The 15,810-nt window shown below is 36.7% G+C and overlaps 1 protein-coding gene across 1 annotated transcript in view; it reads right to left on the bottom strand.

The window, feature by feature from the left end:
• Nucleotides 1-15,810, bottom strand: part of ZSWIM6 (zinc finger SWIM-type containing 6) — a 178,297-nt gene that overhangs the window by 64,672 nt on the left and 97,815 nt on the right. Inside the window, exon 2 of the mRNA XM_069492059.1 lies at nucleotides 1,719-2,075. Within this exon, the coding sequence (XP_069348160.1) occupies nucleotides 1,719-2,075 (357 nt within the window). The remainder of the gene's footprint in view (nucleotides 1-1,718; nucleotides 2,076-15,810) is intronic.

Raw genomic sequence — 15,810 nt, 5'->3', positions numbered from 1 at the left:
GGTATTCTCACACTAGAATACTCCAGTGCTGCGCTGTTCCGTATGACAGCCACCAGCCACGTACGGCCAGTGAGTACTTGCAGTATGGCTACAGTGCGATTGAGATGAGTTGGAAAGTGTGAAACTGACACTGGAGGTAAGACTTAATATGAAGAAAAAGTTAAATATATCAACATTTTTGTTGAATAAAAATTTATAAATTTGTGTGATCTATTAATATGAATATGTTAAATCAATATTTTGGATATACTGAGTTAAAGAACACATACTACCAAAATTACTTTTACTTGTTTCTTTTTACTTTTTGAAATGTGGCTATTAAAAAATGATCTCAAACTGCTTTCTTCAAACATTTATTTGCTGTATCAACTATTGACTTTGAAGAAAACCTAAAAGAATAGGGTTGAATGACTTGTCCTATATCCTAAATCAATATAACTAAAGAAATGTAATGGTGTTAGGTCCCTGAGCTACATAGTCAAGACTGCATTACTTTCTTCAACATATTTTTAAATATTTAAAAAAAATGTCCAAATTCTTTAAAAGCACCAACAACCTATATTTTGGCAATATTATTTATCCTATATTAATATACTATACGAAATAAGTGGTATGCTATATGAAATAAGTGGTGGGTATATTTCTAAAAAGTTGTTCATATATTCTTGTGAGTTGACATATTTTCCATGTACAAAATAAACACTTGATAAATGTATTTATAAATAAATGAGATGACATGTTCAATGTATGAAAATTTTAAAAGAAATCTTTTTTGTGGCCGGGCGCGGTGGCTCACGCCTGTAATCCTAGCACTCAGGGAGGCCGAGGTGGGCGGATCGTTTGAGCTCAGGAGTTCGAGACCAGCCTGAGCAAGAGCGAGACCCCATCTCTACTAAAAATAGAAAGAAATTATATGGACAGCTAAAAATATATATAGAAAAAATTAGCCGGGCATAGTGGCGCATGCCTGTAGTCCCAGCTACTTGGGAGGCTGAGACAGGAGGATCGCTTGAGCTCAGGAGTTTGAGGTTGCTGTGAGCTAGGCTGACGCCACGGCACTCACTCTAGCCTGGGCAACAGAGTGAGACTCTGTCTCAAAAAAAAAAAAAAAAACAAAAAAAAAAAGAAATCTTTTTTGTGATTTCTTATATAAAATATTATACCCTAAACTCTCTCTAAATAAGTTGTATTATTTTTCTAAAAATAATTTATTTTCTTAGCATGAGGCAGCCTGTCAGAACCCTTCCTGGAAAATACATTTTGAAAGAAAATGGAAAAATTCTGAATATGTACCGGTTTACTGATAAGGGTGAATTAACTGACTTAATCACCTGTTTACAAGCAAATTGTGATGAAAAAAAGAAACAAACCAAGCAAACCACCATGGACATATTTCCAAAAAGAGTGATACCTCCTCAAGTGTTTCACATAACTAATATCTAGTGTTCGATGAAATGTGACTAACTGTAAAGGAAGTATTAAGAGCCAAGCTTTAACATGAGTGATTTTTCTGAGCACAAAAGGCTTGCCATCTAACATAAAACACTTCAAAAGTAATGTTTTAGTATATAAAGCTAAATTTTAAAATCTCTTTCAACTACCTAAGAGCAATGCTGATGACCTATTTCACATTTAATTCATTTGTTTGCAGAAGAATTGAATTTATAAATGAAAAAGGATTCAGAGAAGAAATTTATACAGTCAATGTCTATACTCACCATGAACTTGGTTGATTTCTGAATTTTGGGAAAGAATTTCATCTGCTAATTTTTGAGCAGTTGGCAAAACTTCTGTGTGGTGCACTGTGATCAAATACTGTACAAACTTTTGTAGTTGGTCTCTATTCATTTGAAAGAGAGTCTCTGAAATGGGAAGATGCAGTTTGACCTGATCTGGCTTGCGGATGCGGTATAAAGACAATGCCACAACGTGGGCACAATAAAATATGTCCTTGTTTCCACAGCTGCAGGTCACTGAGGTAATCTTGCAACGATCAAAGCTGATGGCCACGTTGCAAACAGTTTCTGGCTCCGATTGTATTGCAGGTTCTGTCACTGTGCCGCTCAAGTGGAAACCTATGTGAAAGAAAGGGAGTGTTTAGCTTCTGCATTCAGATGCTACGAAATGCTCCAATTCTTTGAAATGTGTGGGACTTGACAGCAGCAAGAAAAAAAATATGACAGCTTTCATTTTCAAGTAAAAACATTCAGGCCACCCCCTCCCTCCCCTTACAGGTAAAAACAAATGGTATTCAACAGACATGCTAAATAAAGTATTTTATGCAACCATATGAAAACACGTATTGCAGTATACCACTATCATACCTATAGGAAGTTGTTAGATCACAGCACTAAGAAGCCATCATTACTCTACTCTGAATCTATTTTGGTAAATAAGACAAAAATCTGCTAGATCAGCAGCATCATTGATTTTCTTGTTTTTATTTTTTAAAGTAGAGTCAGCCAGCTCAAGCTTTCTTCTCACAAAAGCCCTCTCCCTTCCCTCCACCTCTATTCCAGGGAGTCACCAGCGGGCTCCAACAACACTGCAACTCTGAAGGGGTGCCTTTCACAAACTTTGATCAGAAAAATTTTTAAATTTCATAATCCTGTCTGTAGCACACATAACATATGCCCTGATACAGCAATTCCTATGAGCAGCAATGGTGGGGAGAACTGTAGAGTCCGGCAAATTCTCATACACATGGCAGTCTAAGTAAGTCATAGTGATTAATTTCCTTCCATATCCCACGCAGAGGAAAACTGGTACAAATGTAAGGTTGTTACATACACACACACACACACACACACAAACAAACACGATACAAAATCATCAAGGTGGAAAGAGCCTTAGAGGCCTCATATCTTACACATAGACCCACTCAGGAATCCTCAACAAGCTCCATGACCAATGGCCATTTGGCTGCTGCTTATAATGGTCCAGATATGAGACACTCACCCCACCTGGGCAGCCATTCACCCTTGGACAGCACTAGCTACATCTTACAGCTGAAAACTTAAGTTTCACAACTAAAAACTGCCTCCCACCACCACTGCCCACCAGTCAGTCCTGGCCTGCTTGGCCAGAGGACAGACAAATCCTCCACTTTCCTTTTCCCTAAATGCATGGGAAGGTTATCCTGAATTGCTGGGGGAGGAGGTGCATCCATTCAGTTCCACCCTCTCTCTCTGAAAGCCACATTCAGTGGCCAAGGATAAGCCTGAAGCTATGGGAAGCGGATCCAAACACCAGGACTCAGATTTACCAGGATTTCAGGTGCCTGCTAGAAACTTGAACGCTACAATGAAGCCCTGGGCTCCCTCTCAGCCTTCCACTACTTACCCTACTTTAGCAAAATTCATAGAGCTGGCTGCTGTTTCTCCCAGTTCCCCTTTATTCTCAAAGACAAGGATCTTTACCATGTGAGGAACTCTGGGAGAGGTGGTATACATGGAGCTGCAGAGATGAAACTTGAGAGTGACAGACAATGCCAAGAATTCACACAGAGGACATCCAAACCCCACTTACTGTCTTCCCCCGATGGAGCTAGCCAGGCCAGAGAGCAGGAAGAAACACTACTCACATGTTCTCCAATTTTGTTACTGAACATTTACTAGAATACTTGCAAAGCTTTTCAAAAAGCAAACTATAAAATATTGGGACCTCCAAAACAACTTATTCTAAGAGATATGTGATGGCACAAATAAACACATATATGTCTTCTAGAATAACACCTCATTAATCTGATATCAGCAAAGATTAAGGTGTTTCATGAATGTTCATTTTCCAAGTAACGCTAGATTATCTTTCAAGTATCCATACTCCTTTACAAATTCCAACCATTTTTGACAGAAATACTTCTTAACGTTGTAAACTCTACCCTGCCACCCTAATCGGCTGATCATTTAGGGGGTTACAAGGTGAGTGGGAAAGGAGGCCCTATAGCAGAAAACTGCAGGTGGCAGTATTTTTAAAGTAGGCTCTTTTTGTTACTTTTTCCACTACCAGCTATCAAGATGACTCCTCCCCTACACTGCTAGCCTTTTCTGCAGAAAATTATTTGCCCTCAGGTCAGCTGCACCTCCAGTTGACTAGCTTTGTGGCAGCTATTTAATTCTCAGGGGCCTACTTGTTTTGGGGGAAAGGGGTTTCCCTTACTTTTAGGTGAGAATGCTACCGGTGAGCGACTTTACCTTAAATACAGGAAAATTACATACACACATAATAGGCAGCTGGTATACTGCTTTCTAAGACTAGGCAATACTGAGTCACTACGTAGGAATTCCACCAGGCCTTACTTCAGCATTGTATAGTGGTATATTGTGAACCCTCCAATTTCACAAACCTTCTTTGAAATTCTGCCAACTTACTCTCTGTGGGTCCTAAATCATACCAAAGCACCTACAGGAAAAGCAAGCAGAGTATTCCTCCTGCAGCAATCCCAAGAAGGTTGTAAGACATCACCTCCCACCCCGACCACCACCAGCCCTACCCCTATGTCATATCTCTTAGGTTTTGTTTCAAAACAAAACAACATTCCTGAGAAGGGATTTTGCCTTTCTGGAGTTCTGACAATTTATGATGACCAGCTGTTTTAGGACTACAAATGCAGACTCTTCCTCTGGGATAGTTAGCAGTCCTATGTAACAGAACTGAACGCAAAAAAAGGGACAATCCTACACTCAATGGTAAAACATAGCTAATGAACTGCAGAAGTAAAGCTGAAGAAATTATAAAACCTTTTCTTAAAAATATATATTTATTTCACTTTACAAAATATAATCTGTGAAAGTTAATCTCACAAAAGCAAACTTCACAGGGCAAATTGTTTTATCATCATGCGGTCACAAGAACCCAATAAAATGTTAGTATTCACATTCTCAATCTGCAGAACTGAAGACTGAGAAACACAAACCAAGGCAGGCATCATACAGTCCCTGGGAACGAACTTTGGTTCATTTGCCACTTAAATGCCGTGTGCCTTGCACATGTTAAATATTTAACCTCTCTGAGTCTTACTTTATTTGTGTGCAAAATGTGGCTAGAAATACCTCCTAGGGTTGTTTTGGGAATTAAAATGAAATAACATATGTAAAGCACCTGGCACCTAGTAAAAGTGCTCATTAAATTTTATTTCCCTTTCCTTCCCTTCTCAGCTGGAGAAACGGGAGGGGTGTCAAACACATTCCTTTCCATCCGTAACACTTTCTTTTTCTAAGCTACTGGAATCTTGAAGGGAAGAGGTCTAACTCATGAAGTAGTGTATAAAATAAGAGGGATCGCTGAGAATGTTTGAGGTGAGTAGCGTGACACTAGAAGAATCACTGTTATTTGATGGCAAAAACAAAAAACTTCAGAGTCATTTACACCTTTGCTTAACCAACTGGTCTTTCCCCATTTTCCTATTCTGCCAACTCATAAATAGTTAATTTTGTGAAAGAATATTATTTCCACACACATAGACACTAGAAAGTATTAGAAGAGAGGTGGTTTTTTTTTAGTAACCATATATAGTTCTAAAATATTATAATGCAATGATTCTCAAAGTGTGGGCCTAGGACCCCAACCCCCCAGGTCCCCAAGTCCCTTTCAGAGAGTCTACAAGATAAAATTTTGTTTCATAATTCTATCTAGACATTACTGACCCTTTAAAATCTCTTTCATGAGTGTACAGTTAGTTTTCCAGAGGCTACATGATGTGTGATATTGTACCAAACTGAACACAGAGACAGATAGGAAAAGCCAGCTCTCTTCTACTAAGATAGACATTAAAGGAAATTTGCAAAGATGTAAACTAATGTCACTCTTTTCACTAACATATTTTGTTGTTTTGGGAACTACACTTGTTCATAAAGCTATTTCATTTATGATAGCATGAATTACTGTTATTTAATAAACATTTTAATTTTTCTCAGCTTTAATTTCATAAATAGTAAATATCAGTCAATATATTTGCCTATAATCCTCATAAGCAAAAGCACTATGAGCTCCTCCATTATTAAGAGTGAGACCAGAAAGCTGAAGAACTGGTATTATAATGCACTGCCAAGACACAGAAGAAATAATTCCCCTTCTCTAAATTGTCTTTGATGTGGCATTATTTACACGTGGATATATAGTAGGTCAATAGTTAATAAGACTCAGTAGATAAACACTATAGAGGCAAATTTCTCACAAGTGAATATATAGTGAAATCATCTAATTAATTTCACAGTAACAAAGATTAAGATTTCTAGAAAGTAAATATTTAATTCTTCACTGATATTTCAAAATAAGCTTTTCTTGAATACTTATTTTTCATACCTTAGGTTAAGTTTTAGTTGCATTTTAAAGGAAACAAGGACACTCATGCTATCAGACTGGAAAGAAAACTACTTTAAAATACACAAAAAATTTCTAAAGATTGGCCATTTTGTTCATATATGTACATGTGCTCACTTAACTGAAAAATGGTTATAAACTCAAAGCATTAGAAAATTTCAACACTAAAGTAAACTGGTAGACATGAAATAAACATGCACAGTAAAAGCCATTGCTTTCATAGCACATTCTTTTCAGAAAAATATGCGCCCTGTGCACGAGGCACTTAAGTAACATACTCTTTGTTGAAAAAGAATTTAACAGAAGCACTGGTGTAGTGCTTACACAAATACATCTTTCACCCTTTTCCTAAATAAAAAGAACCCTCGGGGAAATTAAAGGCAGAAACCAAGGCAATGTAATGTTATGGCTGAAAGGGTGGCAAGGCCTGTGAGAGGTTTTTCTGTAATTTTTTAAAGCCAAGTCTAAAAATGCAAAAATGTTAACATTTAACACTCTCATGACAATGTATTCATTGGTTAACTAAACCCACTATCTTGGCTACATGTATAGTAACTGATACTTGGTTATTTGGCCCTGGTAAAATAGATGAGTTAATCATTGCCCCCGAAAATCTACCTTGTACCTTTCCTAACTCTGAGAACTACTGCACACAATCCAACATCCCACACCTCAATGATGAATGTTAAAAACAAAAAGTTTTAATTCAAATCATACACAATTTCCAGATAAGCAGTACAGACATTTTAAGGGCCCAAGATGGAGGCAATAAACGCAATTCAAAAACCAACTTGTCTAAAATATAATATTCCTTCTTCAACTTCATAATTTTCTCAGAGGGAAATCCTAAATTAAAGAGACTGCATCCTGTGAGCTGGCTAATTAAATCTTCTAGCCCTAATTTCTAATACTAAGCTTAAACAGCTTATAGAAAGACATTAGGAGATTTTGCCAGCAATCACTTAATAAAGCGGTTTCCATCTTTTGGAAAAATTATTTTTTAAAGGAAAAGCTTTATTTTAAGTCCACCTTAAAAACGTCTATTTGTAATAGAGTCAGTCCCACACTTCATTAATATTTGAGAGAAAGACAATGGCAAATTAATGCAAAGGCCAGACTGTAAACCACAGCATACCATATAAACAACATAAAAATTTACGGAGCATGCATTGGATGGGCCCAACCAAGAGTTCCCAGCGGCATTCTGTTCAGTGTCAGGTTTGTTTTCTAGTTAATGTAGATTCTTACACTATTTCATACAAGGATCCATATGATCAAAATACCTGTGTTAGATATGAACGGCATTAGTGCCACAGATAGATAATTTAATATTATCTTTGAAAACAGGACATTTATCTACTAATTTGACTATCGGCAATGGGTACCTAGATGTAGCACTAGTTTAAGGGGAAAGTGTTGGATTAAAAAGAAATTCATCACTCCATGTCATCCCAAATCCTGAGTACAATATATAAGGGTTCCCCATCACCACCATCACCACCACCATTACCATCCAGTAATTTTCTAGAAAGTATTTGTATTTTAATGTGCATATTTGAAGAAAACAATCACTGCCCAAGCCTCAGACTCTGGGTAGGCAATTGGGGGTGGGGAGAGAAATTTTCTTCTTGTTTTTTTTTTTTTAAGTCCGCACTCCCTAAAATGCATGATAAAAAAAAATTGAGTTCTTTTCACTCCACAAAATGCTTAGGAATATAAATTACTCACCCCAATCTTTTAAATTTAAGCTGCTTTCTCTGATGCGAACCTTTTCTAATATAAGCAAAGCAGCTCTGGCCTTCTACCCTTCTTAAAGTTGGGGACATCCCTGAAAGCCCTTCAGCAGCCTGCAGAATCCCTACTGCCCCCACCCTAGCTCAGTGCTCCTTCCTTTCCCCCTCACCCCAGTCTCTCATTTGGGCCCCCAACTTCTGAAGTGCAGATGAAGCTTATTAGAGCCCTTTGGTGCCCAAATACCAACTCTTAGCACCTCTGCACACCTTTGTCTTGCCTCCCAGGGACCAGGTCTAAATGAGGAAGAGACAGAAGATCCTTTTACCTATTCATTTCCTGTTGTTGCTCACAGCAAAACAACCTTTGGAAATGCTTGGCTGTTTGCTTTAGGTGCAGCGGTAAGGGGAAACTGGAGACTAATTCTGTTTACCAGGGCCAAGAGGTAAAGAAAGGGAAGAGTGAGGGGAGAATGCAGGCCTCAGTAGCCAAATCTTCCACCCACACCTGGCAGCTGGAACCCTCTCCCTAACACGAGCCCCCACATTTTGGCCCTAACCATTCCTAATGCCTTGTCCCACGCCCAGGCTCTAAACCACTTAATTCTTACAACCATCCTACAAAGTAGGCATCCTATTCCCCTTTTACAGGTGAAGAAACTGAGGTTCTCTAACAGAGGCAGTGGTGGAACACATTCTGCAGTAAGTAGGACTCTGAAGGACTGGAAGGAACACAGAGTTTCTACAATACAAACAATAAACTTGCACAACTAAAACCTTTCCACACTTAACACATATATGATTTAACAGGACAAAGAGAGGCAAACTAACAGATCCAGACATTTGAGTACAACACTGCTAGGGTTTAGGACCCTTACATCTCTGTAGCCCAAGGATCCAGCACAGCTCTTAGAATAAGCCATGCCCTTGAAAGTATATCCAGTGGAACTCATGGGGTTCCCCCAAGCAATGCCCACCCTGCATTGTAAAAGTCACAAATAACTAAATGCTTTGGCCCTAAGCCCAGGATACTTTAAACTATTTCTAAGAGTCCATGCCTCTCCTACACTCCGAGTTAAGGTGGAAGCTCAGAGATAGCAGAGGTCTGTGGCATCCCGGTCATACAGGACTATTTTGGAGGAGGTACTCAGGAAGAATTCGTTAAAATGAAAGAACACACAAACACTCTTGATATGTGGACCATACAGGTCAGCAGTTCTCAAACTGGAATATGCATCAGGATCATCTGGAGGGCTTATGATAACAGATTGCTGGGCCCCACAAGTCCAGAGTTTCTGATTCATCCCAAGTGATGCTGATACTGGGGATTCAGGGACTAAAGTTTGAGAACCACTGACCTGGATAATTAGGATTACAGTCTAACAAGGCCTTTCTAGTCCAAATATATCTAAGTAATCACAGTAAATAGAATAATGAAGAATATATAACTTGTAATATAAAAAATATATACAATTTCTAGCTTATTATGTAGCCTAAATATTCCCATTCTAAAAAGACACATAGGGGATATAAAACTGGTCCACACATTACAAAAATAAAAATAACATTTTATAGTAACGAAAATTGTTACTATCTTAATTGTTAATACTTACAGCTATACCATCCTATTTTAAGTAAAACCTTCACTAAAAATCTAAATTAAAATATAAGGATGTTTAAATGGTTAATCAGAGAATATTTACTTTTGCAAAGAGATTGTTTTACAACATTCCTGGGATTCCTCACAATTGATCGTTTTGTGTGTATTAGAAACAATTCAATTAATGAAAAAAAAACCTGGCAACTATTTTACTAACACATTTTTTTTTGCCTGAGGCAAATTGTAACCTATATAAGAGAGTCAGAGGCAATAGGATGCAAGATAGCACAAGGTGGAGAAGGATTTTAGACAGAATTAGAACCTTCTAAAATGAGATCAATCTTCCTTCAAGCTCCATCACCATCTCATTTAAATGACTTTAGGCAAGGAACGTAGTCTTAGCCTCAATTTTTTCATCTATAAAAGGGATAATCATACCTACCTTGCAGGGCTGCTGCAAGGAGAAGAACTGACTTACGTAAACCACCACAATTCCTTTCATGGAATGCCTGCTATTATCATCATTGTAACAGAAATGGCACATTCTCTGGGAAGCTTGGCATTTTCAACATGTGCACTAAAACCCTAGCCTGTTAGTGTGAGTGCATATGCTGTTGGAAACGCCAAGCTCTCAAGAGCATTCTGGCATTCTATTACAATAATGGACAAGGGTTATAATATACTAACCTATATTTTAATATAATCATACTTCCAAATTAATAGAACTGTTATCATTTTTTTCTTTTGTTCCTCTTTTACATAGCACACTTTTAAAATGTGATTTGATTCCAAACAGGAGAAAAAAGAAGGGGATTTAGAAGACTTAATTTTGCCTCAAAATAACTTTTAGTTTCAATAAGTAAAAGAAATGTTTCACTCTTCCCCTTGAAGATCTCTCTACTAAAATACAAAACATCCCTTTTATCCCTAGTGTTTGCCTTCCATGCGAGGTATGTAAAATTATTTTTATAGCTCAAGTCCGTCTCGTCACTGAGCCGAAGACTAATTGAAAGTTGGGCGCAACAGTAAGGAGACGTGCAATTCTGTTGTGGGGAAAAAAAGTGACCACAGCTTTTCGTTTTCAGTAATTTATGGCCTGACAAGCAAAGTGAAGTCAGAGCTCCTTCTCACCTCAAAGAATCCCAAGGAACACTAGCTCCTGCCAGGAGTGTAAATTATTGCGATTTCCCTTGCTGTGGAGATGGCGCTGAGAAGAAACTTCTCTCTGGCCTGGGTCCTTTAAGAACAGTGAGGTAGGTGTATTTATACCTTAGCTAAATCATACACTATTTTTCTTCAATACATTAGTGATAAAAGAGGTCACATGTTCAAAATGTGGGTAAAACTTACTAAGTCATTCCCACCTGTATCTTAGAGCACTGTAATTACAGATTATTTTTTATTTTCCTTGTTTTAGTTGGTGTGGGGGAAGTGTTTTTTCCTAAAATTTCTACAATGAACACATATTACTTAGGAGGAAAAACAGTGCTTTCACTAACATTGAAAAATGTGCTCCAAGTCTTCCTAAGTAAATAATTTGAAATATAAATGACTTCCAGTACATGTTCTGGGAGCCTAGTACAAACACGGATGGTCATCAGAGCAGCTTTCTTTACCTTACTGATCGGCCCAGCCTACCAGGGAAACAGGACACTCCAAGACTCTCCTTAACCGCCGGATGCTCAGCCCACCTTATGGTTTAGCCACAGTCTTCAGAAAAAAATGGTCTACACAACTCAAAGACAAGGCACAGAGAGACTGGGCTCTTGATGCTAATTTCAGGCAATATCTAATTTTAGCCCCAGGGGCAAATTACTTAATATCTATTTCTTGTTCCCTCTTCTTTTCTCATTTATTAAATAAGGGAAATAGACATTAGATGATTTCTAAAATATTATGGAAGTGAGCGGCAGTAATGGAGAGCCAATCATGACAAGATAGGGGTGGTAGTTGGCATACTCACTCCTCTGGCAATGAGACTTTTGACCTGCCCTGGCTACTGCAGGCTTGAATCAATGGTCATCTTAAATGACCTGGCAGCTTTGGCTCAGAAAGGGGAAGAGAAAAAGAATATATACTGCTATAACTGTAATCATATTTATATCACTGGCATTTGGGGGAAATTTTTTAAAGCTTTGAAATTCAATAGGAAAGCAAGTAAACATTTAGTTTTTACCTACATAATTTTTACCCATCTGCCTAAAACTGGATTCTTATGGCATTATATCTTTTTGTTGTATTCTATATAGCTGGTAAAACTTTCAGCTGTATAAAAAAAAACTCAGATTGCATAAATATGGGTAAGATTTAGCCATGTAAAACATAAAATACAGAATAAATAATATAGAAACATAAAACAAAGCCCATTTAAAAATGGAATAAAACCAGTGGATCATTTTGTCTGCCTGTACACATTATCCATTATACGCTATGAACACGAGTGGCCATACCAATCCACAACCACTTCTCTAATCCCCTACTTGGTTTAACAGGAAATGTACAAGTCTCCAGGGAAGCATCCATGAATAACACAGGGTTCCAGTTCTGAGAACTCAGCAGATTATTCAACAATATGAGTTAAGAAGTCAGATTGGAATTGGATCTAGAAATAAATAAGAAGCGATAATAGCTAATATAACATAAATTTTTAAAAATAAGAAGAGAAACAGAGTATAGACCCCTATTTCCCAAACTGTTTTATGTATGTTAACACTTGGGGAGGAGTTCCCAAGTTCATATAAATTTGGATTAAGCTGCATTTAGCACCACCCTTTTGAAGATTCAGAAAGCACAAGAGAATGGTAACTGCTCTAAGACCTCATACAGTAATAGCACTCCTAGTAAACTCTGTTTACTAGAACTTTAAGGAAGAATGGTAGTAAAAGGTCTTTAGGAGTTCACCTGGACATGAGGGAATTAAAGGCTGGAGATGCCTCATCATCAGTATACCCCATCCATTGTAAAATACCACACCCTCTTTATCCACATGGTTGATATAAGTGTTTACAATATTTTATATCCAATCCTTGAAACTTGAGTGGCAATGCTTAAATATCTCTTCGTGGGAGGACCTCAGAGAGTCTAACATTGCAAATGCTGTATTAGAGTCTATTTTATAATACATGAGAGAGATGGATCTGTGGCCCTACAAAAAAAGAACTATTAACATCTTGTGGCACTTAGAACAGTGCCTAGCATATGATACTCACTCAATATTTATTGAGTAATCGAATGAACAAATGAATGAAAAAGTAAAATTTTTATTTAATAAGAGGTTAAATGAAATCTGAAATACTACAGCAGGTTGCTCTATTATGGGAAGCTGCAAGATAGCGAAGTCTGAAAACAAATGATCTATGTGCCTTACCTAGCAAGCATGTGTGAAGGAGTAGTTACTAAGAATTAAACTCTAATTGTAGATAATATCCCTAATTAAAAGTGTGACTTTTTCAAAATCAAACAAAAATACCACTAATTCTGTATGTTATACTACTATACACAAATAGGAATTTATTTATTTATTCTGAAAGCAAAGCATTTATAAAGTAAATGAATTTATAAAGTAAATGATATATTCCATTTTATCCTAGAAGAGCATTTCTATTGGATACTGGTGATAATAGTATAGTAAAAAATCAGAAAAATTCAGCTGGCCTACGCAACCACAATTTTCCTTCTAATATCAAATACTTGTCAAATAAAGTTATTTATGAATATTGATGTTATGTTGCTAAACTTTTGAATTTAAAAAAATTTACCATAGATAACGGAATCCCTGTGCCAAATTTTTGACTACTGTTCTTTTTAACAAGAAATGTAAACCCAAATGGCTTCAGATATGAAAGAGTGCTAATTAACAGCAATTATGTACATAGTGTCTTAGGTTTCAGAATCAAAATATGTGTCTGAGGAATGGCAGCATAAATGGAATGAGAACTGACCTGGGAAAGAGACTTGAGTTTTAATCCCAGCTCTGCTACTAATAATTAGCTGTTTAACCTTGAGTCTTTGGCCTCATTTTCATACCTGCAAAAGGCAGCTAAAGGACTAGATCAGTGGTCCCTTACCTTCTTTTTTGGGGAGAGGCGGTAGTCATAGATCCCTGGAGAATCTGAGAAAGGGCAATAGATGTTCCTCCCAAATATGCACAAAATTATGCAAAGTACTTCAGAGTTTAGGCTCTCTGTTATCTACTCATTTATTTAGGTTAAGAGCATCCTTACAGATCTCCCCACAGACCCTAAAACTCTAAAATTCCTAGATTCTAAATAAGTAAAAAGCAGCCAAAATATATATATATTCACATTTAAAATGCAAGGTGAAAACCTAGACTTTTGCCTCAAATTATTTTTTCTTTGGTTTATAATGAACTTTTGAAGACATTCTTTAGAATTAATTTTATTGTATTTAAAAATGTATGTTCAGTATATTTTCAAGTCATTTAGAGGCAACTGGAATACTTGGAGGCAAATATACTTACCCAAATTCGAAGGGACTATATTATCCATTCTTAAGAATAGGGGACTTATTTAAATATAGCCCACATAATATGGGGCATCAAATGATAAAAGAAGAATAATTCTAGAACAGGTTTTCAATGGGAATTAAAAGGAGAAAAATGAGAAATAACTGGAAGAATGTTTATGATCCAGTGATTGATTACTACCCTATTTCATTAAACTAAAAAAAAAACATTTTAAATACAGACAAAAATACAGTATTTCAACAACATAAGATACCAGTCAAAAGATATGTGGGCTACTCTATTAATCAATCACAATTGTTATGTTCATAAAAGCTACTTTAATTGTCTAAACTATAAACATACTGAATACATGGTCAGGGAAACTCCACAGTTACAAACAAAAACAAAACAAAACAAAAACTGCCTGAGAACTGATCTATGTGGCTAGTTTTCAGGCTCTGGAATTATGAGGAAAGGCAAATGGCCATACATTTATAAATCAAACACATCAGCTCAACAAATGTTTCATAATAGTTCAAACTAATTTCTCTGGCAGAGTATGAACTCTGTTACTTGAGATTGAAATAAATTTGCTTCTTCTCTCCGAGGTAGAAAAGTAGTCATATTGTAAAGGACTAATCTCCAACAGAAATTTATTTCCCTGTTTCAGAAACCTATTATACAAATGCTAGGATTGTAAAATATGAAGAAGAGCAAAGACACAATAAATGACAGATATAGTAATATCTTACTGGTCTGTTTCTTCTCTTCCATTTCTCTCTCCTTCTCCTAACATTTGTTCTTTCAAATTCTTTCCACACATACAACCTCTACTGAACACTTTTGTACCCTGCCTCTTTCCCTTATCCTTCACTCCACTATGAAAGTTATCTTTATATCCACATGTATAGCTGGAAGAAATCCATCTGTAAAGGCTAAGAAAATCTGTTCTCGTAGGAGCTGTATTCCCCAGTAACTCCAAACTCTACCTGGCCCAATTCTAAACTAGCTGCAAACATCTGTAGTTACTCTAAGAATAAAGTTTTTTTTCTATGGAGGGCAGCTCTGCAGATTTACTAGCAAGACAAGCCTAAGTTTACAAATTTTCTTTTTTTACATATCAAAATTCAGCATTTTGTTAAACAAGAAAGTAAAAAAAATCTAGCCAGACTAGAGAAATATTGGCCTTAAAATATTTTCTAAGAAACTAGGGAATCCCACTTCGTTCTCTTTGATGATTCTTCTGAAACAAATTTTGATTTTTCTAAATAAATATGTAAAAATTATATAGACATTCTTTTTGAGAAGGCCTCTGATACATAAAATCTTTTTGTGAAATTTAATTCTCCTGGTGGAACAATGACAGCCCTACTAATGATATAATTTTTAAGGGAGAAAATCCAACATGAAAGGTTGATACCTTAAGGGAGAACTAAACTAGCATAATCAGATTAAATGAGGATCCAATTTTCAGGATCGTAACTTTACTAACCAGTAGTACCATATGCACGGAAACTTTGGTTCTCAATAATTCTGCTTTTGGAAATGTATCAATACTTCCCTAGCTTCCTAAACAGTATTGGGGAAAAAAAAAAAAATCTAAAACACTTGCTTGATGACTCAAGGTTATCCTTACGAACAAATTTCCTGTACCATGTCCTCCCAGCAATGCCCTCACAGCCTCACTCAGCTGG

Source organism: Eulemur rufifrons, chromosome 17, assembly GCF_041146395.1.
Source record: "Eulemur rufifrons isolate Redbay chromosome 17, OSU_ERuf_1, whole genome shotgun sequence".
Taxonomy (NCBI): Eukaryota; Metazoa; Chordata; class Mammalia; order Primates; family Lemuridae; genus Eulemur; species Eulemur rufifrons.
This window is presented reverse-complemented; position numbering and strand designations above follow the sequence as displayed.